The 24,523-nt window shown below is 41.8% G+C and overlaps 2 protein-coding genes across 3 annotated transcripts in view; both read right to left on the bottom strand.

Annotated features, from left to right (window-relative positions):
* The window catches only part of GABRB1 (gamma-aminobutyric acid type A receptor subunit beta1), a 664,745-nt gene that overhangs the window by 32,979 nt on the left and 607,243 nt on the right, over positions 1 to 24,523 (bottom strand). The window contains exons 6-7 of the mRNA XM_056557403.1: positions 708 to 845; positions 266 to 418 (exon numbers count right to left, since the gene is read on the bottom strand). Of these exons, the coding sequence (XP_056413378.1) occupies positions 266 to 418; positions 708 to 845 (291 nt within the window). The remainder of the gene's footprint in view (positions 1 to 265; positions 419 to 707; positions 846 to 24,523) is intronic.
* Positions 12,555 to 14,615, bottom strand: LOC130356205 (E3 SUMO-protein ligase ZBED1-like). 2 transcript variants are annotated; one of them, XM_056557384.1, is made up of 2 exons: positions 13,541 to 14,615; positions 12,555 to 13,444 (listed from the first exon to the last, which is right to left on the bottom strand). In XM_056557384.1, the coding sequence occupies exons 1-2, from the start codon at positions 14,609 to 14,611 to the stop codon at positions 13,016 to 13,018; spliced, it is 1,500 nt and encodes a 499-aa protein (XP_056413359.1). In that variant the 5' UTR covers positions 14,612 to 14,615; the 3' UTR covers positions 12,555 to 13,015. The 2 variants fall into 2 exon arrangements, with proteins under 2 accessions (XP_056413359.1, XP_056413367.1); XM_056557392.1 differs by having other exon boundaries at positions 12,555 to 13,441.

Here is a 24,523-nt window from a genome sequence, read left to right as displayed (position 1 = left end):
GTTTGCAAAGACTTTCCTGATCCTAGAACTTGCACTAAATTGTGAGGAAACTGGACATCCTGGACTAAATACCATTACCATATAATAGGGCTATTTTATATCACACATAAAGTCTCAGTAGTGTACTTCTCAATAGTGTTATTTTGTGCCTATAGTAAGAGTCATCTCTATATGATGTATATCTCAATGACCAAGTGTTTAATAGTGTTTGTATGCATATTTGTCTGAAGGTATTATAATGTGTGTTAAATACATATACAATTACCTAAAGCAACTCTTGCAGCAGACGCATCATAGTTAATCCAGAAAGATACCCAGGAGAGAATAGTAATCAGTGTAGAGGGCATGTATGTCTGCAGAATGAAGTAGCCAATGTTTCTTTTGAGACGAAAACTCAGCGACAATCTAGGATAAGAACCTGAAAATAATAATATATAAATGATGTAACTTGAATGAATGGGACCACACATCAAAGTGGCAGCAAAAGACGGATCTTCTGCAATACAGAGCAACCACATTGTAGGTAGCAGATAATGGAAAGGGGCCATCAAGGCTGTAACTCAAGGCCGGAACTTGTGTGGCTTCCCTTAAGTTACGGCTGCTATGGCTTATACCGCTACACAGTGGTTATACCCATGTAATGTGAATGCAGAAGGAAATTAATGTTGACAGCACTATTTCCTGTACTTTGTACAGTGAGTTCTTACCAGTAGAGAAGACAACTTTCTTTGAAACCATTTTGTACTCCACAATTGAAAACTGAGGCAGCTCAATCTTTTCGACCCCCGTGATTGCTTTATCACCTCCATTCCAATAGAACTCTATGTCATCTGTGGTATAGCCATCTGTAGAAAAAAAAATAGGCATTTATTAAAACATCGGTCATGTATTGGATGCCAACATTTCCTACATATAATACACATATTAATTAATTGATTATATGCATTTGGCAGCTTTCCATATTCCTAGTGAAAATCCAATTATGTAATTGCAATATAAACAATGGACATTGCTCAAAAATGTTTGTAATGTGCTTGAGTGGTTTCTGCCATGTGTGGTGATGTATGATGACATTTTGCACTACCAGGTTGAGAGAGACAGAAGTGCTCTGCAAGCTGCGGATGGCAATCTGTAACACTGGAGGCACAGATGGTCATCTTGCATTTCTCAGTCCTCTTTGCCTCATACCTTCCTCTGGGTGTAGCAGAACATACCATTTGTGCATTTGGAGCCACATGATAAATAAATGCCTTCTGTTGCTGACTGTTTATTTGTTGATATAGGCAGGCATTTCCTTCTGTTTCTAGTAGGGCTTGCTGCATTGCTCAGAACAATCAGATTTGAGGACAGCATGGTCTATCCACCGTGTAATGCTCAGCCCTATAGTGGCAGAAGGTCCTTCTCTTTAGTTTTTCCCTCATTGAAATTGCACCATATTGTATGGGGCATTGCTAATTATAAACTAATATTGGCTTAAATTAACTTGTCCTATGATTTATTGATTAAAAGTTTTGTCATTTAATTCCGTATAAGATAAAAAGAGTAGGTTGTGCCCCCTCCCCAATCAAAATGCATACAATTCTTGTTAAGTATTATGGGTATCTGATTCAGATATTTACTGTAACTGGGTTTTATCATCTCCCTATGAGAAATATGGATAGTATCTATGAATGCCCCCATTCTCTCTTTTTTTATTTTTTATTTAAGAATTTTGAAGCTACATTGTAAGCTCTAGGAAATACTACTCTGTGAAGGCAAAAGTTAGATACTGGCGATAGCTATTCATGTAAATGGCATTATATTTTTCTTTACTATTTACTTATATAATTGTGTAGTGATAATGTGCTCATGGAAATTGGGACCATGTTCTTTGGTTTAGGAAAACACCTTTTATAATACTCTATTTGCTCCATAATAAAATAATCTTCACTGGAAGCATTGTACAAATGAGTGTTTTCTTTTAAACATTTAGATGTCTAGGTCCGGACTGAGCTCTTCCAAGACTAAGGATAGGATCGTATCTTGGAATCTGCTGCCAGAAGAATTCTTGCTGGAGATTCATAGGACAGCTGGTGCCAACTAAACCATTCGGCAATAGACTGCAATGTATTGCAATGTATTCTGCCAGAACAATGACATACTTTTGGGGGTGGAACTTTAGCAGCAGATTTTTCACCTATAAAATTACGTAGTGTTGACTGTGCAGCTGAGTTTTTTGGAAGTGAAAAACCGTTTCATTGGAATGCTGAGACACTGTTGCACTGTTGCTGAGACAAAAAGACAAAAAAGGTTCATAAGCCTATCACTTACCTAGTATTTATGTACATATGTGACATGCATTAGGGAGTAAAGAATGAGGGGGATACCGTTGAATGAATGGATGAAGTTCTAAAGAATAATGAACATCAGAAATGGGCAGGGAGTTGTGGCAGAAATGTAGTAGGCCTGTGTAAAAGTATGTGCTTCTTAAAACTGCTTACATTAAGAATCTTGATGGTGCTTGTTTACTGATCCTATTACAAGGCTCCACAAGTGTGCGAGCAAGGCCACATGAACAATCCCTGGATCATTCATGTGGCCCTTCTTTTGACTTTTTTGCTCCTACTGTTTCTATGAAAGGCATAACCTACAAATCAAGTGACGTGACAGTACTTTAATGTCCATTATAGGAGAACAATGATATGCCGATACACTTATGTAATTAAAGAGCATTTATTTTAATTGATATTTATATTGTTATTGACTGTAGAACACAAGCAGAAGTTTACCCTTTCATGTGTCATGAGTGAATTCTCCCGGTTTGTAGCTTGTGCCTATAATGCATTTTCTAGTCGACTGCCAAAGCAGACAGGAACGGCACACAGGGTGTCATTAAATGTGATGTCCTGTCGGAAGTTTTGTTAGTAAAACAGAGAATCAAAGCCCAATCCAGTGACTCAGTTTGACAAGACAGAATATATATTATTTTCTTGTGGATTTGAAAGCATTTTGTCACACTACCCTTTATTGTCTATATATTTGAGTAAAATACATACCATAAACATATATTCATAGAAATCAGAGGCTACAGCAAGGAATAGAAACCTTTTTCATAAAATGTTTCTACAGCTTAGTGGTTAGTGGTTAATAAGTAAGTAAATACAGATCATTTGCCAGAAACACAGCATGTTGGTATGAATATTATTAAAGGGACATTACAGAAGCAGCACATAATGTTATGCAATTTACCGTATTTTTCACCCTATAGGACGCACCGGCATATAAGACGCACCCAATTTAAAGGCGCAAAATATTAATATACCTTAATAAAAAATGTGATTGCTGAAGATGTTAAAAAAGAGTAAAAAAAAAAAAAAAACGGCTTCTAATGGTCTCTGTCTCTTTAATTTAGCAAACAAACCCTTGTAACCAAGTGTTTTTGGAAGACCCAGAGCAGTGTGTAATCCAGCTTTTAGTGGATCCGCTGGACCTGTGTGGCAGATGACTCGGACCGTCCCAGGGAGCGGAGTCTAAGGTGCCGCTGGTTTTCACCAGAGCCCGCCACAAAGCGGGATGGAATTGCTGTGGCAGGCGGCACCCAGGTTGCTAACCCTGGCACAGCTCAACAACACAGGCGGCTGAGGAGATTTGAGCCACAGGTGAGATTAGGCAATTCGTGGTCTGGATAGCAGGAGGTCAGGGCAGGCGGTACAGTAGCATAGTCAGAAATTTAGCAAATGGTCAGTAGACAGGTGGCAAAGGAGCAAGGTCAGGTTACAGAACAAAGGTATGATACACGGCAAGGCAATACACAGGAATGCTTTCTCTTAGGCTCTAGGGCAACAAAGATCCAGCAGGGAAGTGTGAGAGGTGGAGGAATTTATCAATGAGCCAGAGGTGTTACTTCACTAATGGGCACACTGTCCCTTTAAATCTTAACTCCAGCGCGAGTGCCCTAGGGGACAGGGACACACGCGCCTGAGCAGATGCGAATCCCATCCCCGCTGGCAGCAGCAGGTAATGGGACCATGCGCTCACGGCCAGCGTGTGTGGCCAAAGCGCATAACGTAAAAGGGGTAAATTATTATTTATGTGCAAAATTATTTCTCTTTGGTCATTTTATGAACTTTTTTCTTGTCTATTTGCACCATATAGGTTCCCATGGCTGCATTAGCGTTATAAAAAACATGCCTTTGGGCATAAAGGTTTGCAAATGTAAAATTGTTAGTGCAGACCTCATGGCAGGGAAAAGAGAGGGGAGAAAAGGAGCAAGTTTGTCATGGTCCTGAAGAAATGCTCTAGTCTTAATGAGGTCTGCAAGCAGAGTGTGCATAATAATAAAAATATCAAAAGGTATTTTACATATAAATTATGTTTTATTTTTATTATTTTTTATGCATACAGGTCTTAGGGCACATTACTTCACTGACTGAAGATTTTTTTTTTTAAATGTTCTTACTAATGACACTTTAACAACTTCATTGCCACTTTAACATCCCCATTACCACATGTCATTTAGCCACCCCTAAACCTCTATGACTAACTTTCTCCTTTGGCCTTGACGTATCTGACCACAATTTGCTTACATTATATTTCCACCTATCTTGAACTGCCCTTTTTCAGTCTAGACACTGGCACACTCTCATAGGAAACTTAAATGGGTGCTGTCATTAAAACTAATTATTGATATTGCACTCCTTATGGCAAATAAAAAAAAAAACTTTCTAATGTACTTGAAAAAAATTATGTTTTCTATGTTTTATTTGTGTTTAAAAAAGCTGCCATTAGGTGTCTCCCTACCTGTCCAGAGCACATTTGCCCTTATCTCTTGCACAGACTTTGGACTCCTGCTGGCCTGGCAGAAGTCCAAAATTGGGAAATGCAGTCTGGAGTGCTGAGGGGTATGTGTGCAGCCTTAGCCAATCATAGCTCATGTCACAATAAACTGCTCTTGACTGTGTGTAGCAGAGTGCGGGAGGAAGTTCTCCCCTGTATGGCTTCAGATTATGTCACACCTGCTGGGTAACACCCCTTCCCAGTCTGTGAATCCAACTGAGAAGAAAATACAAAGCAATATCAAGAAAACTAAAAAATTATAAAAAATAAAGGAAGGGGGTGGTTTATCATGATTGGGGCAGTGAACTGTGAGGATTATAAAATTTTACAAGATAAGAAGTTCTCTACTGGAACACAAATTTTTTTTTTATCAACTAGTGCCAGAAAGTTAAATAGATTTGTAAATTACTTCTATTAAAAAATCTTAATCCTTCCAGTAATTATCAGCTGCTGTTATGATCCACATGAAGTTCTTTACTTTTCGAATTCCCTTTCTGTCTGACTACAGTGCTCTCTGCTGACACCTCTGTCCATTTTAGGAACTGTCTAGAGCAGGATAGATTTGCTATGGGGATATGCTCCTACTCTGGACAGTTCCTAAAATGGACAGAGGTGTCAGCAGAGAGCACTGTGGTCAGGCAGAAAGGAAATGCAAAAAGTAAAGAACTTCCTGGTTGATAAGTACCGGAAGGATTAAGATTTTTTAATAGAAGTAATTTACAAATCTCTTTAACTTTCTGAAACCAGTTGATAAAAAAAAAAAGTTTTCCAGTGGAGTTCCCCGCACCTTCACATTTGCACTGCCTTCTATAATGCCACAGCTACTTCATTTATTTTTTTTTTTTATTTAGTCACCCTTCTCACACTTAATATAACTCAATATATGAGTAGGTGGCCCTGGCACACCAATCTAATTAAAAAACTGAGGGAACCTTCCAGGGCTTTAGAGTTGTGTTTGAAGAAAATTAACTCCAAGGAAGACTGCAATATGTGGTCTACACTCACTTCTGCCAAACAGGACTACTTCCCTACTGTCATAACTTCTCTTTCTCACAACCCCAAGTAACTATTTAGCCTTTTTAACTTTCTTTTCCATCCCTCAATCTGACTCCCACATTTCTTATTTCAGATGAGGATTTTGCCTACATTTTAAACACAAGATCAACAAAATAATAGAACGCTTCAATGTTTTTCACTCATAACCCAGTTCCCTTATTACTGATGAATAGCTCTCCAAAGTACTCATTACTCAGTACTAATGCATCTCTCTAACCTTTTACTAATAAAGGGCCCCGTCTTCATATCAATTTGCCACAGCACACCTATCCTCAAAAATCCATCACTGTTCCATTTCACCTTTCCTCAAGGATCTTCAAACAACATGCTTACCTCCAGGGGACTTGGGAAAAAAGTGTGGGTACCCAAGATTTCCACTGAAGGGCTGGTCCTGTGGGACTCCTGCTAATGGGAATGGTGTTCCTGCTGTGAAAAAGTGCAGAAACTCAGTTCCCATGTGTTCCTGCCAGACTTGAGCCCTGCTTACCTCAACTGTCCTCTGACCTCTCATCCAACTGACTTGGTTTCTATTCACTTCACTCTATTGAAACTGCCTGACGTTATAGCCTCCTTCTTCTCCTTTCTAGAACTCAACGTATTGAGAAAATTACATTGATAAACTCTTCCCTCATCTCTTCCAACCCTCCCCCCTTAAAATATTAATTGCACTCAGTAATGTCCCTTTCCCAAGTCACCCAAATATCTGCCTTGGGAAAATAAGTGATTCTGCTCTATATTTCAAACCACACATTCAAGCCTGCACCTCCTCCACTTTATGCTCTCCTCGTTTTCCTCTTGGACCACTGTAATTTCCATATTTCACTGTGGCCTTCCATATAACACTCTGGCACTCCTCCAATCTATCCTCAACTCTGCTGTGCTGATGTGAAACTAGTGCTCGTTGGAGTGTGCTCACACCTCGCCTATGTAACTTGTGTGCCGCAATAAAGAGTTTTTAGGTGCATTGGATACCTCGAGTGCCGTGGTCTCTTCTACCTATTTGATGACAAGTTGCTACTGACTACCACCCACAGAGCACCATTTTCCAGCACGTACTGTGAGTAGTCATCTCCTGACCGCCAACTAGGTGGTACCGATCCCTACAGTCTTCTTTTCCACTTTATTATTTCTATTCTATAAAGTAGCTAATATATATCCTTATTTTGTTTTTCCAAAGGGCAGTTTATAGATGCACCGAATCTGAAATTTCAAGATATGAATTCTAGTAGAAGAATGTGTTACTTATCATAGCACTAATATAAAGGCGTATAAATATATATATATATATATATATATATATATATATATATATATATAAATTGCATTATATTTGCCGGCACCAATTCTAAAGCAATCTTTAAATCACTTATATCATAAAGTCATAAAAAATGTGTTAAAATCTAAAGATATCACACAAACCTTGCAATGACACTATTATTGGAGAAGGAATAAGGCCAATAAACATATGGCGTTTATGCCCTGAATGCATTATAGGATGAGGAAGTAAGACTGAGATAACGTCAGGGTAACCCAGCACACTTTGCAGTTAGCTACAGGATCATGTGACTTCAGATTAGCCAATCATTGCTTGCATTATGTTGCATAAAGCTCTCAGATCAATCAGGAGACAGGGGTGGGTTTAAGCGACTGATTAAACTCTATGTACTGCATCGCAACCATATCTTGGAAAAAAGCGGACCAGCGAGCAGTGCACAGAAAAACTCACTGAAGAACTACTAATCCCAGAAAGCTTCCTCGCATCAATACAAAGCAATTTGAGCAAAGCATTGTGAAGTGAGCTGATCTCAGTAATCTGTATTATTGTGTCCAGTTACTGCACTACAAATCCCAACAATGTGACTGCAGAACAAGCCCATAGAAAGCTTGCACACTTTAAATCAAAGTAAGTTGAGCAAAGCATTGTGCATTGGGCTGTCTTTTAACATCAATCCACACTTCTTGCATTGAGAGCGAGCGTGGAATAAGCATTTTAGGCCAACTTCCGTGTATTAGGCTGGGTTCACATCATGTTTTCTCCCAAACGGGAGCACATAGGACAGGGGGGATCTAAAACCTTGCGCTCCCGTATGCTGTCATATGCGTTCCTGTATGTAATTCATTTCAATGAGCCGGCCAGAGTGAAACATTCAGTCCGGTCAGCTCATTTTTGCGCCGTATGCGCTTTTACAACCGGACCTAAAACCGTGGTTGACCACAGTTTTAGGTCCGGGGAAAAAGCGCATACTGCGCAAAAATGAGCCAACTGGACCAAACGTTTTACTCTGGCCGGCTCATAGAAATTAATTACATACGGGAACGCATACGAAAGCATACGGGAACGCGAGGTTTTAGCTCCCCCCTGCCGTATGCGCTCCCGTAAGGGAGAAAACGTGATGTGAACCCAGCCTAATCTGGGTTTAATCAAACATTTAGCATTTGTAGCAGAGGTTAACTGTCACGATGCCGGCTGGCAGGAGGTGGATCCTCTGTGCCAGAGAGGGATTGGCGTGGACCGTGCTAGTGGACCGGTTCTAAGTCACTACTGGTGTTCACCAGAGCCCGCCGCAAAGCGGGATGGTCTTGCTGCGGCGGTAGTAACCAGGTCGTATCCACTAGCAACGGCTCAACCTCTCTGACTGCTGAAGATAGGCGCGGTACAAGGGAGTAGACAAAAGCAAGGTCGGACGTAGCAGAAGGTCGGGGCAGGCAGCAAGGATCGTAGTCAGGGGCAACGGCAGGAGGTCTGGAACACAGGCTAGGAATACACAAGGGAACGCTTTCACTAGGCACAAGGGCAACAAGATCCGGCGAGGGAGTGCAGGGGAAGTGAGGTATACATAGGGAGTGCACAGGTGAAGACACTAATTGGAACCACTGCGCCAATCAGTGGCGCAGTGGCCCTTTAAATCGCAGAGACCCGGCGCGCGCGCCCTAGGGAGCGGGGCCGCGCGCACCGGGACAGGACCGAGGGAGAGCGAGTCAGGTACGGAAGCCGGGGTGCGCATCGCGAGCGGGCGCCACCCGCATCGCGAATCGCCTCCCGGCTGGAGGCGGTATCGCAGCGCACCCGGTCAGTGGATCTGACCGGGGCGCTGCCGTAGCGAGGATGTTGCGAGCGCTCCGGGGAGGAGCGGGGACCCGGAGCGCTCGGCGTAACATTAACATACATGCGCATTGAAATCGTTTAGAGTGAACCCAGAAGACAAGTACTCACAAAAGGAATAAAGACGACACTCACCACTACAGAAGTCTTCTTTTATTGTGTTCTATAAACACGAGTGGACAAGTAGCCATGCAGCAGGGAGTACAGAACTTGATTGTAGGGGCATTTCTCGAGAAATGCCAAGTCTGTACTCCTTGCTGCATGGATACCTGTGCACGCGTGCTTATATAACACAATAAAAGAAGATGTTTGTAGTAGCGAGTACTGTCTTTATTCCTTTCGTGTGTATTTATATTATGAATGATAGAGCACCAGTGCTGGAGTCTATGATGCAGGTCACAGGAGACTGACAAACTCTCCTGACGCAGTGAGTGTGAATAGTGATCTAGAGGTAGTGCTGGTCTTCAGTTCTATGCAAAGTTAAAGGGTGCTCCACCCCTAGACATCTTATCCCCTATCCAAAGGATAGGGGATAAGATGTCTGATTGCGGGGGTCCCACCTCTGGGGACCCCCGTAATATAGCATGCAGCACCCACCTGTATCTGCTTCCGGCAGCGCTGGAGGTTCTGGCTCCCGACCACGGGAACGGAAGATTGTGACGTCACAACTCCGACCCTGTGTGACTTCACACCCTGCCCCCTCAATGCAAGTCTATGGGAGGGGGCGTGACAGCCGTCAAGCCCCCTCCCATAGACTTGCATTGAGGGGGCGGGGAGTGACATCACACGGGGGGGGGGGGGCGGAGTCGTGACATCACGATCTTCCTTTCCCATGGTCGGGAGCCAGAACCTCCAGTGCTGCCGGAAGCAGATACAGGTGGGTGCTGCATGCTATATTGCGGGGGTCCCCAGTGGTGGGACCCCCGCAATCAGACATCTTATCCCCTATCCTTTGGATAGGGGATAAGATGTCTAGGGGTGGAGTACCCCTTTAAGTTTGTTAACTCAGTCTCATACAGGGAATCTAATAGGCAGTAGCAAGTTGCTGGCTGCTTTTCAGGGAGCAGTGGCTGCCCTTACCTGGTCTGCTTACATAGTACTTTAGGTCCACCTCCGATTAACCCCTTAAGGACCAAGCCATTTTACACCTTAAGGACCAGAGCGTTTTTTTGCAAATCTGACCACTGTCACTTTAAACATTAATAACTCTGGAATGCTTTTAGTTATCATTCTGATTCTGAGACAGTTTTTTCGTGACATATTCTACTTTAACATAGTGGTAACATTTTATGGTAACTTGCATCCTTTCTTGGTGAAAAATCCCAAAATTTGATGAAAAAAATGAAAATTTTGCATTTTTCTAACTTTGAAGCTCTCTACTTGTAAGGAAAATGGATATTCAAAATAAAAAAAAATTCTGGTTCACATATACAATATGTCTACTTTATGTCTGCCTCATAAAATGTATGAGTTTTTACTTTTGGAAGACACCAGAGGGCTTCAAAGTTCAGCAGCAATTTGGAAATTTTTCACAAAATTTTAAAACTCGCTATTTTTCAGGGATTGGTTCAGTTTTGAAGTGGATTTGAAGGGTCTTTATATTAGAAATACCCCATAAAAGACACCATTATAAAAACAACACCCCCCAAAGTATTCAAAATGACATTCAGTAAGTGTTTTAACCCTTTAGGTGTTTCACAGGAATAGCAGCAAAGTGAAGGAGAAAATTCTAAATCTTAATTTTTTACCCTTGCATGTTCTTGTAGACCCAATTTTTGAATTTTTGCAAGGGGTAAAAAGGAGAAAATTTTTACTTGTATTTGAAACCCAATTTCTTTCGAGTAAGGACATACCTCATATGTCTATGTTAATTGTTCAGCGGGCGCAGTAGAGAGCTCAGAAGGGAAGGAGCGACAAAGGGTTTTTGGGGGCATGTCACCTTTAGGAAGCCCCTATGGTGCCAGGACAGCAAAAAAAAAAACACATGGCATACCATTTTGGAAACTAGACCCCTCGGGGAACGTAACAAGGGGTAAAGTGAACCTTAATACCCCACAGGTGATTCACAACTTTTGCATATGTAAAAAAATATTTTTTTTTTACCTAAAATGCTTGGTTTGCCAAAATTTTTACATTTTTTAAAAGGCTAATAGCAGAAAATACTAGGGGTGTGAATTGCCAATAATTTGGCGATTCGATTCGAATCGCGATACCAGGGTGGCGATTCGATATATCGCGATATATCGCGATACTGTCATGATGGCGATATATCGCGATATATCGCGATATTCCCTATTAAAAGCTTGGGAAAACTTATTCTACACATCAATACTACATTCACACAAAGATGTACTGTATTAAATATACATTTATTTTTTCTTAAGAACAATGAGGACTTACAAAGTCAAACAAGTGTTTAAGCAACAAACTCTTGTGCTTGCAGGATTTTTTTTCTTTTTTTTTTATAACAAACCTAATACTTTTTGACAGCTTAGCTGAGGTTTGATACTAGATTTCACAAATAAATACAATTCTGTATAACATAAATAAAATACGAAGGCATGTGCCTTATAAATAAGGTTATTCCTTCCAGTATGTTTTTTACAAAAAAATAAAATAAAGTGCAATCCTGCTTTAATGCATTTTCAGAGTTAACATGAAGGCTACCAACTTCAACTGTTAAATGTTCCTTTAAGCTTTAAGGTGCAATATATAACAGTAGACAAACTCTACACTTAAAGGTGCAACAGCAAAATATCTGTTCAGTAACACAAAAGGCCAACGCCTGGAATAGCAGAGTATCCATAATCCTAGTCCTCACACATACGACTCTGCTATTCCAGGCGTTGGCCTTTGTTATACTGCACAGCTGTTTTGCTGTTGCACTGGTGTAGTGTTATTTTTTTATAGTTGCCTTACTGTACTACTAGCACAGTAAGAGTGGAGACAACTATATAAACTCTACACTAGTGTAATAGGAAAACAGCGGTGAGAGCATTAACACAAAAAAGGACAATGCCTGGAATAGCAGAGTATCTTCCTCACAGTACTAGCAAAGTGTTTTGTCTGCCCCCCTGCTACAAGTGACTGCAGAATAAGTACATACTAGACGTGGTACAAGTTAGACAACTATTATGAAACCCTAAACTTACAAGTGCAACAGCAAAATATTTGTGTGGAGTACCAGGAGTATAAGGCCCTCGCCTGGAATAGCTCCTATGACATGACTATAAGTAAGTATAAAAGGATGGAACATGCAAGGTTTTTTTTTGCATTGTAATGTTATGTAATCTACTAAGATTCTTGTTGAGAAACACAAGCTGATCTACATGCCCAGCTATAAAGACACTTCTTTGTGCAGACACAATGTCTCCTGCAGTGGAGAAAACTCATTGGCCCAGATTTATCAAACTGTGTGAGAGAAAAAGTGGAGAGATTTCCCCCCAGCAACCAATCACAGCTCAGCTTTCACTTTACCAGAGCTCGTTAGCTGAGCTGTGATTGGTTGCTGGGGGGAAATTTCTCTATTTTTTCTGTCACACAGTTTGATAAATCTGGGCCATTATGCGCAATATTCTAATCCTATGTGAGGAGGATACTCTGCTTCCAGGACTTTTTTTTTATACTGCACAGATGTTTAGCTGTTGCACTTTTAAGTGTAGATATTTACTTAATAGTTAGTTATTGATAACAGTAACACAACAATTATAAACTCTACACTTAAAAGTGCAACAGGCACAGCAAAACATCTGTGCAGTATAAAACAAAGGCCAACGCCTGGAATAGTAGAGTATCCTCCTCAAAAAGGTAGAGTACACTACAAAGTGTTTTGTCTGCATCCATGGTACAAGTGTTTCTGCAGAATATGTACATCTGTAGTAGACGTAGTAAGACAAGTTAGACAACTATTATAAAACCCTACACTGTTAAAAGTGCAACGTCAGCAAAACATGTTTGCAGTATAACAAACGCCAACGCCTGGAATAGCTCCTATGACATGACTACTATGACTAAAAGGATGGAACATGTGAGCTACTGAGCTTATTTTTTCTTCATCTTAAGATTCTTGTTGAGGAACACAAGCTGATCTACATGCCCAGCTTTAAGGACACTTCTTTGTGCAGACACAATGTCTCCTGCAGTGGAGAAAACTCGTTCTGCAGAGACACTTGTACCAGGGATGCAGAGGAAACACTTTGCTACTCTACCTATGTGAGGATACTCTGCAATGTGCTTCCTCCACCAGTCAAGAGGGTCATCACTGAGAGGCAAGGGGGTTTCATCTCTAAACATTCTAACTTCAGTTGCTGCAACATCATGTGCAGATTTTTGTGCTCGATGGTGTTTGTCAAAGGAAAAAGTTTGTCCAAGCAGCTCAGCCAATGCACATGATGCTCTGGGTTTCTTCATGGGTGGCTGGATGTTAGTTGCTGGTTGATTGTCTTCTTTGTCCTCCTCTTCTTCTTGCTGCTGAAAAACAATAACAAGCAGTAATCAAATTGAAACTTAAGATATAAATAACATAATGTCAAACTCAATATTGCTTTGATGCCTTCACTCACCTACCATAGTAGAAGTAGTAGTTAGCTTTTGTATCTCAACCTCCACAGCTTCAGTCAGTCGTGCGTAGATGTCATCAGCCTCATCAGCAGGGAGGAAGGGTAGATTCTTGAACCGAGGGTCAACAGCTGATGCCATGTACAGGGTCTCCTTTTCATTTGCATATCTTTTTTTTAGATCTTGTGCTATTGCTTCCTTAATATCCTTGACTGTATCTGAATCATCAGGACTTCGTTCAGTGCCCATGATGAGCTTGGCATGAAGTGGTGCAATCAGTGACAGTGTTGGCATGCTCTCCTCTGACATCACTAATGTGGCATCTTTCATAGGCTTCAGAGCTTTCAGGACCTCTTCTGCACATGTGATGTCTGACTCAGTCAATGTGAAGATATCCTTTTCATTTTTCCTGACCTCATTGGAAAGAAGTGCTGCACATATTGCTGGTTGCTGTTCTAAAAACCTCTCAGTCATGTCATAGGAGCTATTCCAGCGTGTAACGACATCTGTAATCAGCCTGTGCTTTGGTAGCTGGAGTTGGTCCTGTTTGAGATTTAGCTGGTGACTGGCTATTGCACTGCGCCTAAAAAAGCCAGTGACACGCCTAATTCTTCCAAGCAGTCTGGCCACTGATGGTAGTTTAAGTGCTTTCTGTGAGGCTAGGTTTAGGCTGTGAGCAAAACACTGAATGTGGCTAACCTGTGCAAGTCTAGCAGCCACAGCCATATTGGCAGCATTATCTGTGACGACAACGGGATCTTTAGCAGTCAAGCCCCATTCATCAAGAGCACCACGGAGCAAACCTGCAATGTTTTCGCCAGTGTGGCTGTCATATATGGCTCGCGTTTGCAGCACGTGTGAGACTAACTTCCACTCGCCCGTAATGTGATGAGCTGTTATGGTCACGTACGACTCGGTACATCTGGAAGTCCAAGCATCACATGTCAAAGCCACTCTCCCGGCAGAACTCAGTTCCTCCAGCACAACCTTCTTTACATCTTTGTACATCTTCGGTAAAGCGATGTCTGTGATGTGTTGTCGGGAGGGTAGGGCGTAGCGGGGCTCCATCTCATTCACCATAATCTGAAAGCCCTCGTTCTCCACCACACTAAGAGGGCGCAGGTTTTTGCAAATGAAATAGAGCACAGATTGTGTTATTCTTGTTGCACGAATCGAGCCTGGTGGAAACTTGGCAGTATTAGCTTGGTCAAGAGTCCTCTGAGAAGCGGGGGTAGTGATACTAGCTGCTTGTTTTAAGTTTACCTCTATGTCGCCATGATGCCTGGCCATGTGGGCACGTAGGTTTGTCGTATTCCCGCAGTATTTGATTCTGGCCTCACATATTTTGCACACTGCATGGCTCTTGTCATACTCCTTACTCCCTGGTTTATTGTAGAATCCAAAATGAGTCCAAATGCCCGCCTTATAACTCCCCGGCGCGTCCCGAATCTCTTTTTCATTGCCAGCCATGTTGATGCAGCGTTCACTCTGCAGCAGCTACCGCGAGACTACAGACTCAGACCAAACAGGAAGGAGAACATACGCACTCACAGGACAACTCTCGCGGGATCTTGTTCTTTCTCAGCTGCGACTCGCAGCTGAGAAAGAACAAGATCCCGCGAGAGTTGTCCTGTGAGTGCATAGACTGCGTACGTTCTCCTTCCTGTTTGTTCTGAGTCTGTAGTCTCGCGGTAGCATGTTAATTATAATAATTTATAAAAAAAATCGATTCTCAGAATTTTAAAATCTATTCAGTATCGCGGAACAAAAAATCGCGATAATCGCGCGAATCGATTTTTTCTTACATCCCTAGAAAATACCCCACAAAATTTGAAGCCCAATTTCTCCCGATTCAGAAAACACCTCTGCTGGCGCACTACAGGTCTCAGAAGAGAAGGAGTCACATTTGGCTTTTTGAAAGCAAATTTTGCTCTGGGGGCATGCCGCATTTAGGAAGCCCCTATGATGCCAGAACAGCAAAAAAAAAACAAACAAACACATGGCATTGCATTTTGGAAACTAGACCCCTCGGGGAATGTAACAAGGGGTAATGTGAACCTTCATACCCCACTGGTGTTTCACGACTTTTGCATATGTAAAAAAATATATATTTTTTTAACTAAAATGCTTGTTTTCCCAAAAATTTTACATTTTTAAAAAGGGTAATAGCAGAAAATACCCCACAAAATTTGTAACACAATTTCTCCCGAGTACAGCGATACCCCATATGTGTCCCTAAACTGTTGCCTTGAAATATGACAGGGCTCCAAAGTGAGAGCGCCATGCGCATTTGAGGCCTAAATTAGGGACTTGCATAGGGATGGACATAGGGGTATTCTACGCCAGTGATTCCCAAACAGGGTGCCTCCAGCTGTTGTAAAACTCCGAGCATGCCTAGACAGTCAGTGGCTATCTGGCAATACTGGGAGTAGTTGTTTTGCAACAGCTGGAGGCTCCGTTTTGGAAACAGTGGCGTACCAGACGTTTTTCATTTTTATTGGGGAGGGGGGCTGTGTAGGGATATGTGTATATGTAGTGTTTTTTACTTTTTATTTTATTTTGTGTTAGTATAGTGTAGTGTAGTGTTTTTAGGGTACAGTCACACGGGCGGGGGTTCACAGTAGTTTCTCGCTGGCAGTTTGAGCTGCGGCAGAAAATTTGCCGCAGCTCAAACTTGCAGCCGGATACTTAGTGTAAACCTCTGCCCATGTGAGTGTACCCTGTACGTTCACATTGGGGAGGGGGGAGGGTATCCAGCTGTTGCAAAACTACAACTCCCAGCATGTATGGTCTATCAGTGCATGCTGGGAGTTGTAGTTTTGCAACACATGGAGGCACACTGTTTGTGAAACACCAAGTTTGGTAACAAACTCAGTGTTTTGCAACCAGTGTGCCTTCAGCTGTTGCAAAAGCTACAAACCCCAGCATGTATGGACAGCGGAAGGGCATGCTGGGTCTTGTAGTTATGCAACAGCTGGATGCATACTACTTTGGCTGGGGATGCTGGGGATTGTAGTTATGCAACAGCTGGAGACACACTGGTTTGCTACTTAACTCAGTGTGCCTTCAGATGTTACAAAACTACAACTCTCAGCAGTCACCGACAGCCAACGTGCATGCTGGGAGTTCTAGTTATGCAACCAGCAGATGCACCACTACAACTCCCAGTATGCACTTTAGCTGATTGTGCAAGCTGGGAGTTGTAGTTATACAACAGCTGAAGAAAAAATGGGCCTCCAGCTGTTGCAAAACTATAAGTCCCAGCATGCCCATAAGGGAATGCTGGGAGTTGTGGTGGTCTGCCTCCTGCTGTTGCATAACTACAGCTCCCAGCATGCCCTTTATGCATGCTGTGAGCTGTTGCTAAGCAAAAGCAGGAGGCTGTCACTCACCTCCTACTGCTGCTCCGGGACACAGGTCAGTCCCTCGCCACCGCCGCCGCCGCTCCTGGGGCCCCGATCCCAACATTGACGCCGGGGATCGGGGTCCCCAGCTCCCGGGGTCTTCTTCCCGCACCCGCTCACGTCCTTCGGTAGAGGGGCGGAGCGGGTTGCGGGAGTGACACTCGCAGCAGGTGCCCTGACACCCGCAGCAGGGCCGATGAATCAGGGTGATCGTGAGGTGGCACCAGTGCCACCTCACCCCTGCTGGCTATGGCTGTTCGGGGCCGTCTCTCCCCGATCAGCAAGTAATTCCGGGTCACTGGAGACCCGATTGACCCAGAATCGCCGCAGATCGCTGGACTGAATTGTCCAGCGATCTGCGGCCATCGCCGACATGGGGGAGCATTATGGGCATTAACGATTTCAGCAGGCATCGGGCACTGGCTCCCCTCCGGCTAGCAGCGGGAGGCCGGGAATGGACAGGACGTACTGCTACGTCCTCGGTCCTTAAGGACTCGGAAACGGGGGCGTTAAAGGGGTACTCCGGTGAAAACCTTTTTTTTTTTTTTTTAAATCAACTGGTGCCAGAAAGTTAAACAGATTTGTAAATTACTTCTATTAAAAAAAATCTTAATCCTGCCTGTATTTATTAGCTGCTGAATACTACAGTGGAAATTATTTTCCGTTTGAAACACAGAGCTGTCTGCTGACATCATGAGCACAGTGCTCTCTGCTGACATCTCTGTCCATTTTAGGAACTGTCCGGAGTAAAAGGAAATCCCCATAGCAAACATATGCTGTTCTGGACAGTTCCTAAAATGGACAGAGATGTCAGCAGAGAGCACTGTGCTCAAGATGTTAGCAGACAGGTCTGTGTTTCAAAAAGAAAAGAATTTCCGCTGTAGTATTCAGCAGCTAATAAGTACAGGAAGGATTGTGATTTTTTAATAGAAGAAATTTACAAATCTGTTTAACTTTCTGGCACCAGTTGATTTAAAAAAAAAAAAGTTTTTCACTGAAGTACCCCTTTAACAATGAATTATTGATAAAATGCTAATAAGCCCAAATTTCGATCATTATTACAACATTCAAAAATGTAAAAAATATGTATAGTAGAGATTGGAAAGGATTCTAACAAACCATTCCTGATTTCCTGAGTACTATTGATGTAAAGATTATGATAAATTATATGGTTATGAAATGAATAGGCCTATTGACCACTGTTATCCATGAAAAGATCTGCATACTACTCTGTCCTTTTCAATCAGATTGAACAGCGAGACTACAATGTAACCATTTGTTATTTGTTAAATAAGTATTTGTAAATGTCACTTTCTACCGATACATTGTTAGATATGTTTTAAGGCTTTTGCTTATTTTTTTTTCACATTGCCATTGTTATAAGTCCATGTACCTGTTCATATTTAATAGACGGAGGGCATTTAACATGTACCCAGGACAATGCGTGTGCAGTGTACTGATATAAAGTCCAAAAATCAGCAGGCATGAATAATAAATTAGACCTCTTCCCAGGAGAGGGTGTTTCCTTCCAAGGAAGTGGCTTTTAGATATGGTTAGAGAGCTCTGTTTTTCAGCTGCCATGCTGTTTCTGACTTAGAGATAGCTCAACCATTTCATGTACTGCTGCTGGCTGACAATTTTGCCTCTTACATACAGTTACAAGAACAGAAAAATGATTGACCCACTAAAATCAAATCATGTCAATAGCATATAGAACCCACTAAGAGGAATCAATAAACGTATCTGTGCTGTGAAATGCTTTTGCAGAAGCTCTCTTCTCCCTTTTTGCTCTATTTGTCACATTAACTCATTCATTTAGGGCTGCGCTGTCTTGACATCTTGTAATATACTGTACTATTATTTAATGTGACAGGCCTTGGTTTCACTTACTGGTCATAAGAGAGGTGTACGTGTAATCTTTATCAAAGCAAGATGAAAGTGTTACCAGTCTTTTGCCGGCATATTTTATATACAGTACATTACAGTTTTAGGCTATGTTCACACAGTGTAAAACCAATAGCAAAATGCTGACATTAAAAAGGAATAAAATATAATAATGTGCACAAGGCAAGTTTATAGAAAAAAGACATGCTGTTTAAAAAAATGGCGTAATTTCAATGTTGAAATTAAGGAGGCTTTCTTAAACTGTGTGTGCACGAATGGTCACTTTTCCATAGACTTAAACTGCATACATTGATAGAAATACTCCAGTATTTTATTACTATTCTACGTCTGTATTTTGCTATTGATTTTACACTGTATGAACATAGCCATGGGCTGAACAATCATTTAACAATAATAAAAACAGCTTTATGGAAAGCGTTAGCTTTCTTACTAAATAGTCCTACATGATAAGGTATGTAGCTTCATGTATGCATAAGATTGTATGAAATTTCATAGTTCCACTTCAGGCTGCCACAAGACTGTTATGTGAGGCTCTTCTAAGGAAAAGGACTTAAAGGAGTACTTTGCCGCTAGACATGTTATCCCCTATCCAGCGGCCGTACACCCACGATCTTTGCTGCTGCACTCCAGTCATCCGGTGCAGGAAGCGAACTCCACTCCGTGACGGATGACTGGTGGTCACAGTCACCACGCCCCCTCCATTCAGGTCTATGGGAGAAGGTGTGTAGGGAAAAGGCTGAGTACTAGCTTTCACGCCCCCTCCCATAGACATGAACCCCTTGGCTTCCCTGACTGTAACACTGCAGAGCCAGCACAGAGATCGTAGGGGGTCCCAGTGGCCGGCCCCCCTGCAATCAGATGAGTTATCCCCTATCCTTTGGATAGGAGATAACATGTATACGGGCAGAGTACCCCTTTAAAGGGGTTGTGCAGAAAAAGTTTTTAGGAAGTGGACTGCAGTAGAGACTGGGTGCTGTGGTAAGTAAAGGAGGCAAGTAAAGATTTTGTTTTAGTAGGAGGCCTGGGCATATTTATAAATAAAAACTTTTTGCTAGACAAACTGTTAAAATGTTCTACTATTTTTGTAGATAAAGCAGTGGGGAAGGTGTCCTGCAGGAGGCATCTGTCTTACAGATAGAGACAGAATTGTTAGGAGGAGTGAAATAGCGGATCTCATGGGACATGTACAGAAAGATTCATGGGAAATAATAATAACAACAATAATGGGAGATGCTTTCTTGCCACAAATAGATACCCTTGCTCTACATAGTAATGGGAATTACAATTTACATATGATAATGGAGGCATTTGACTTTCAGACTTTCAAATAAGTAGTTTTCAATATTATGTTTTCACCATTAAGGAAGTAAATGCATATTGCATTTGTTGTAGTTACATTTTTTGGATAGCTGCAAAACCCAAAAAGAACAGCAAAGTATTTGACACAGCTTAACCCTTCCTGAGTGCCAATTTACTTGACTGGCAAGCTTTTAACAAGCCTGTTTCGCAGCTTCAATGTAATTTTATCTGTGATGGCAATGAGAAGACTGCGGAAAAATTTATCTCTACAGTATATGAGGTATCAGCCATCTATAGGGCTACATAGTGACAAGACAGATTGAAACAAAATTCCTTAAAAATTCTTAAAAAATATAAAAACTCTATATGAACAGGAGTTCATTTTCTGATGACACGCTCCCTTTAGTGGTCTAAGAGCTTAAAGGCGTACTTCGCCCCTAGACATCTTTTCCCCTATCCAAAGGTTAGGGGAAAGGATGAGATGTCTGGCCTTTGGGATCCCCCGAGATCTCTGTGCAGCACCTGGCGTTCTGGTCGTGATGGGTGGCCATGGTCGTGATGTCACGCCACGTTCCGTCTTGACGATCACAACACACCCACTCTATTTGTGTCTATGGAGGGGGCGTGACAGGACATCACAACCATGGCCACCCGACCCAAACCCAACATTCTTAAGATAATGTTCAAAAAGCTGGAGTGCCCACACAGAGATCGCGGGGGGCCATGTTTGGATAGGGGATAAGTTCTCCGAGGGGGCGGAGTACCCCTATAAACCATTGTAAAATATATTAACAAGTTGAAATGGGGCTTACATCTATGTCATATACATCTCAGCTCTCCCTGACCAGCGCTATCACCATAGGAGTTTGCTTTCAATTCAGCACAACAGCTTCATGAAAACAGGATTACTCAGAATTCCAACTATAGAAATAAGTTGCGAGTTAATTTCTAGCGCAAGCAGAAAAATGACTTCTTACCATTCAATACATCCTGTTATTTGATGACTTGTCCCTACTTTAAAGGCATACGGCAAATGTAAAAAATTACGTTTTGTACACAAAATTTATTATTTCCAGGAAAATATAAATAAAGCTCTGTGATCATGTTTTTTTTTTGTCTTCCCTGGGCATGGATGCCTGCTGCCAAGATGCCAAGAGAGAGCAGCAACTCACTGCGGAAACATGTTTATCCATCAATTCTAGCTTTTTTTTCCTCCTATTAATAAGCAAAGCACAGTCGCATAAACACAAGCCCATTTATCCTTTTAAAGGCTTGCTCCCGGCTTATCACATATCTCACTTAGAAATCTGATTGCTTACTATTTTTGGGAAAACATAGGTAAATATTTTTTGTATCTTATTTTTTTTTCTTTTAATGGGCACTGTCATTAAATTTTTTTTTGCTATCACACTCATTATAGTAAAAAAAAAAAAGTCTAATGTAAAATGAAGTTTTCCATGTTTTATTTGTGTTGAAAAAGCTGCCACTGGGTGTCTCCCTACTTTTCCAGTGCACTTTCTCAGCATCGATCAGTGTATGTGTAACACTCACGTTTCAGAAGACAGAAACTCCGGTGGATCTGGATCCGCTGGACATGTGAGGCAGATGACTCAGACCGCACCAGGGAGCGGAGTCTAAGGTGACGCTGATTTTCACCAGAGCCCGCCACAAAGCAGGATGGACTTGCTGCGGCAGGCGGCACCATGATCGCTACCCCCTGGCACGACTCGACCACACAGGCGGCTGAGGAGATGCGAGGCACAGGAGGGATAAGGCAGCTCATAGTTAGGATAGCAGAAGGTCAAGGCAGGTGGCACAGTAGCGTAGTCAGGAAGTAGCAGGAGGTTAATAGGCAGGCGGCAGAGGATCAAGGTCAGGTCACAGAGCAAAGGATCAAATACACGGCAAGGTAACTCTCAGGGATGCTTTCTCTCAGGCACAAGGCAACAAAGATCCGGCAGGGAAGTGAGGAGGGTGGAGGAATTTATCAATGAGCCACAGGTGAATTACACTAATGAGCGCACTGGCCCTTTAAATCTTAAAGCACCGGCATGCGTGCCCTAGGGGAAGGGGACATACGTGCTGGAGAAGAGAGGCAGAGTCCCAGCCCCGCTGGCAGCAGCAGGTAACGGGACCATGCACTCACAGCCAGCGTGTGCGGCCGGAGCAAAAGCCACTTTTATAATTTTGCAAACAAAGATCTAATGATGGTATGGTAATTATATTTCCCTGAAACCTATCTGCCAGGATCTACAGGATTTACGTGGTATGGAACTTTAAAAACCATAGTACGGAATTCTAACAAGTGAAAAAAGGGTGAATCTATCACCATCACTTGCTGCATAGCATTGTCTGTACATTATATAGCTATTCTACACAATTTTTAAGCTGTAAATTACTGACAAAAACAGACCAAAAGCAAAAAATGGCTAAAAACACTGGGAGGGAATTAGACAAAAAAATTGTTGAAAATAGGCCTATAAATATGGACCAAAAATTGAGTGGAAACTATGGAGATCTGCATATGGACAAGAATCTGAAATTGGAGCCTCTTATAATTTTCCGTATTGTATTTGGTTCTCTAGCCAAATTACAGAACATGTACCATGCTGAAATAATGAATATTTTACCCTTAAATTTTAGATGATGTCCTACCAAAAGGCACTGCTGGATAAAAATGCTGGACAAGCACATCAAAGGAATTTATACAGCGACTTTATATAGAAAGACTACACAATAGGAGTATTATTCAGCCACACACTTATCTGGAGGCTGCCGGGGAAATGTTTGAATCCAGGTGAGTTAATAGAAATAAATATTCTAGCTGAAAAATAATATTTTATTTATGGTGGGTACTGCCATATGATCTTTACTATGTCTTTGCCAGGAGGGACTCACCTAGTGTAACTTTGTATACCTTCCATATCAAAGAGATTTTTTTGAAATCTCCATAGAATCTAACAGAAAACAAATTGAGCTCCATCAGATGTGGTATCAGGGCACCTGTTGGAATTGTCACCCTTTCCACACTGAAATCTGTGTGCATCTTGCCCATAATTTTCAACATGAAATGGCACCATGGTATACAGTGGGGCAAAAAAGTATTTAGTCAGCCACCAATTGTGAAAGTTCTCCCACTTAAAAAGATGAGAGAGGCCTGTCATTTTCATCATAGGTATACCTCAACTATGAGAGACAGAATGGAGGGAAAGAATGCCGGAAAACACATTGTAGGATTTCTAATGAATTAATTGGTAAATTCCTTGGTAAAATAAGTATTTGGTCACCTACAAACAAGCAAGATTTCTAGCTCTCACAGACCGGTAACTTCTTCTTTAAGAGTCTCCTTTGTTCTCCACTCATTACCTGTATTAATGGCACCTGTTTGAACTTGTTATCAGTATAAAAGACACCTGTCCACAATCTCAAACAGTCACACACCACTATGGCCAAGACCAAAGAGCTGTTGAAGGACACCAGAAACAAAACTGTAGACCTGCACCAGGCTGGGAAGACTGAATCGGCAATAGGCAAGCACATTGGTGTGAAGAAATCAACTGTAGGAGCAACTCTTAGAAAATAACCAACTGTAATCCTGCTGCTTGATACGAGCTGCCAGTGAAGCATTATTTCAGTTATGAAGGTAGCTATATGTTTATATGGCAGCTTGTTCGGCTGTGCAGGAGTTAACAGCTGGAGAGATCACCTGCCCAGAGGCTGATAATTGGATTGTTTGGAATTTAATGTCACAGGAAGTAGGATGTGGCTTCCAGAGTATTTTAAGGAAATTTGTATCTGTATAACTTTTCTATGACTAAGTACTGGGAGCGTGAAATGCGTCAGAAAAGTTTTTTATCTCCTGTTTGTATCCTGTATGAATATGTCTAATAAAGTCAAGGCATTTGGATCGCATGAAGTAGTGCTGGACTTTTCCTTTGCTATACCTTGTGGTGAACCGGCGACGATACCGTCGGTCATTGCCAACAAAGGGTATATAACAAAGTATCGAGAAGAACTTTTGTTAATGACCAAATACTTAGTTTCCAACATTATTTGCAAATAAATTCTTTACAAATCAGACAATGTGATTTTATGGGTTTTTTTTTGTGTTCATGTACTACCGTACAAATTTAATGCACGCAGATCTGCTGTGTAAATGAGAGCAAAAGTAAACTCTAAAAGACAAATACTTCTAAAGAGCAAAAACAGATACAGCAGTAAAGGGTTTTTTGTGCGCACAAAAACAACATGATAGGGTTTGTCAGCAATACATATGGCTGGCTGACATAAGCAACATTGCTTTTATTTAGCTTGAGATAGTTATCCAGGCTGGGTTAAAAAGCCTTACTCATCTGCCTGATCCCCTGCCAATGCTGGTCTGGTG

This window comes from Hyla sarda, chromosome 1 (assembly GCF_029499605.1).
Source record: "Hyla sarda isolate aHylSar1 chromosome 1, aHylSar1.hap1, whole genome shotgun sequence".
Classification (NCBI taxonomy): domain Eukaryota; kingdom Metazoa; phylum Chordata; class Amphibia; order Anura; family Hylidae; genus Hyla; species Hyla sarda.
This window is presented reverse-complemented; position numbering and strand designations above follow the sequence as displayed.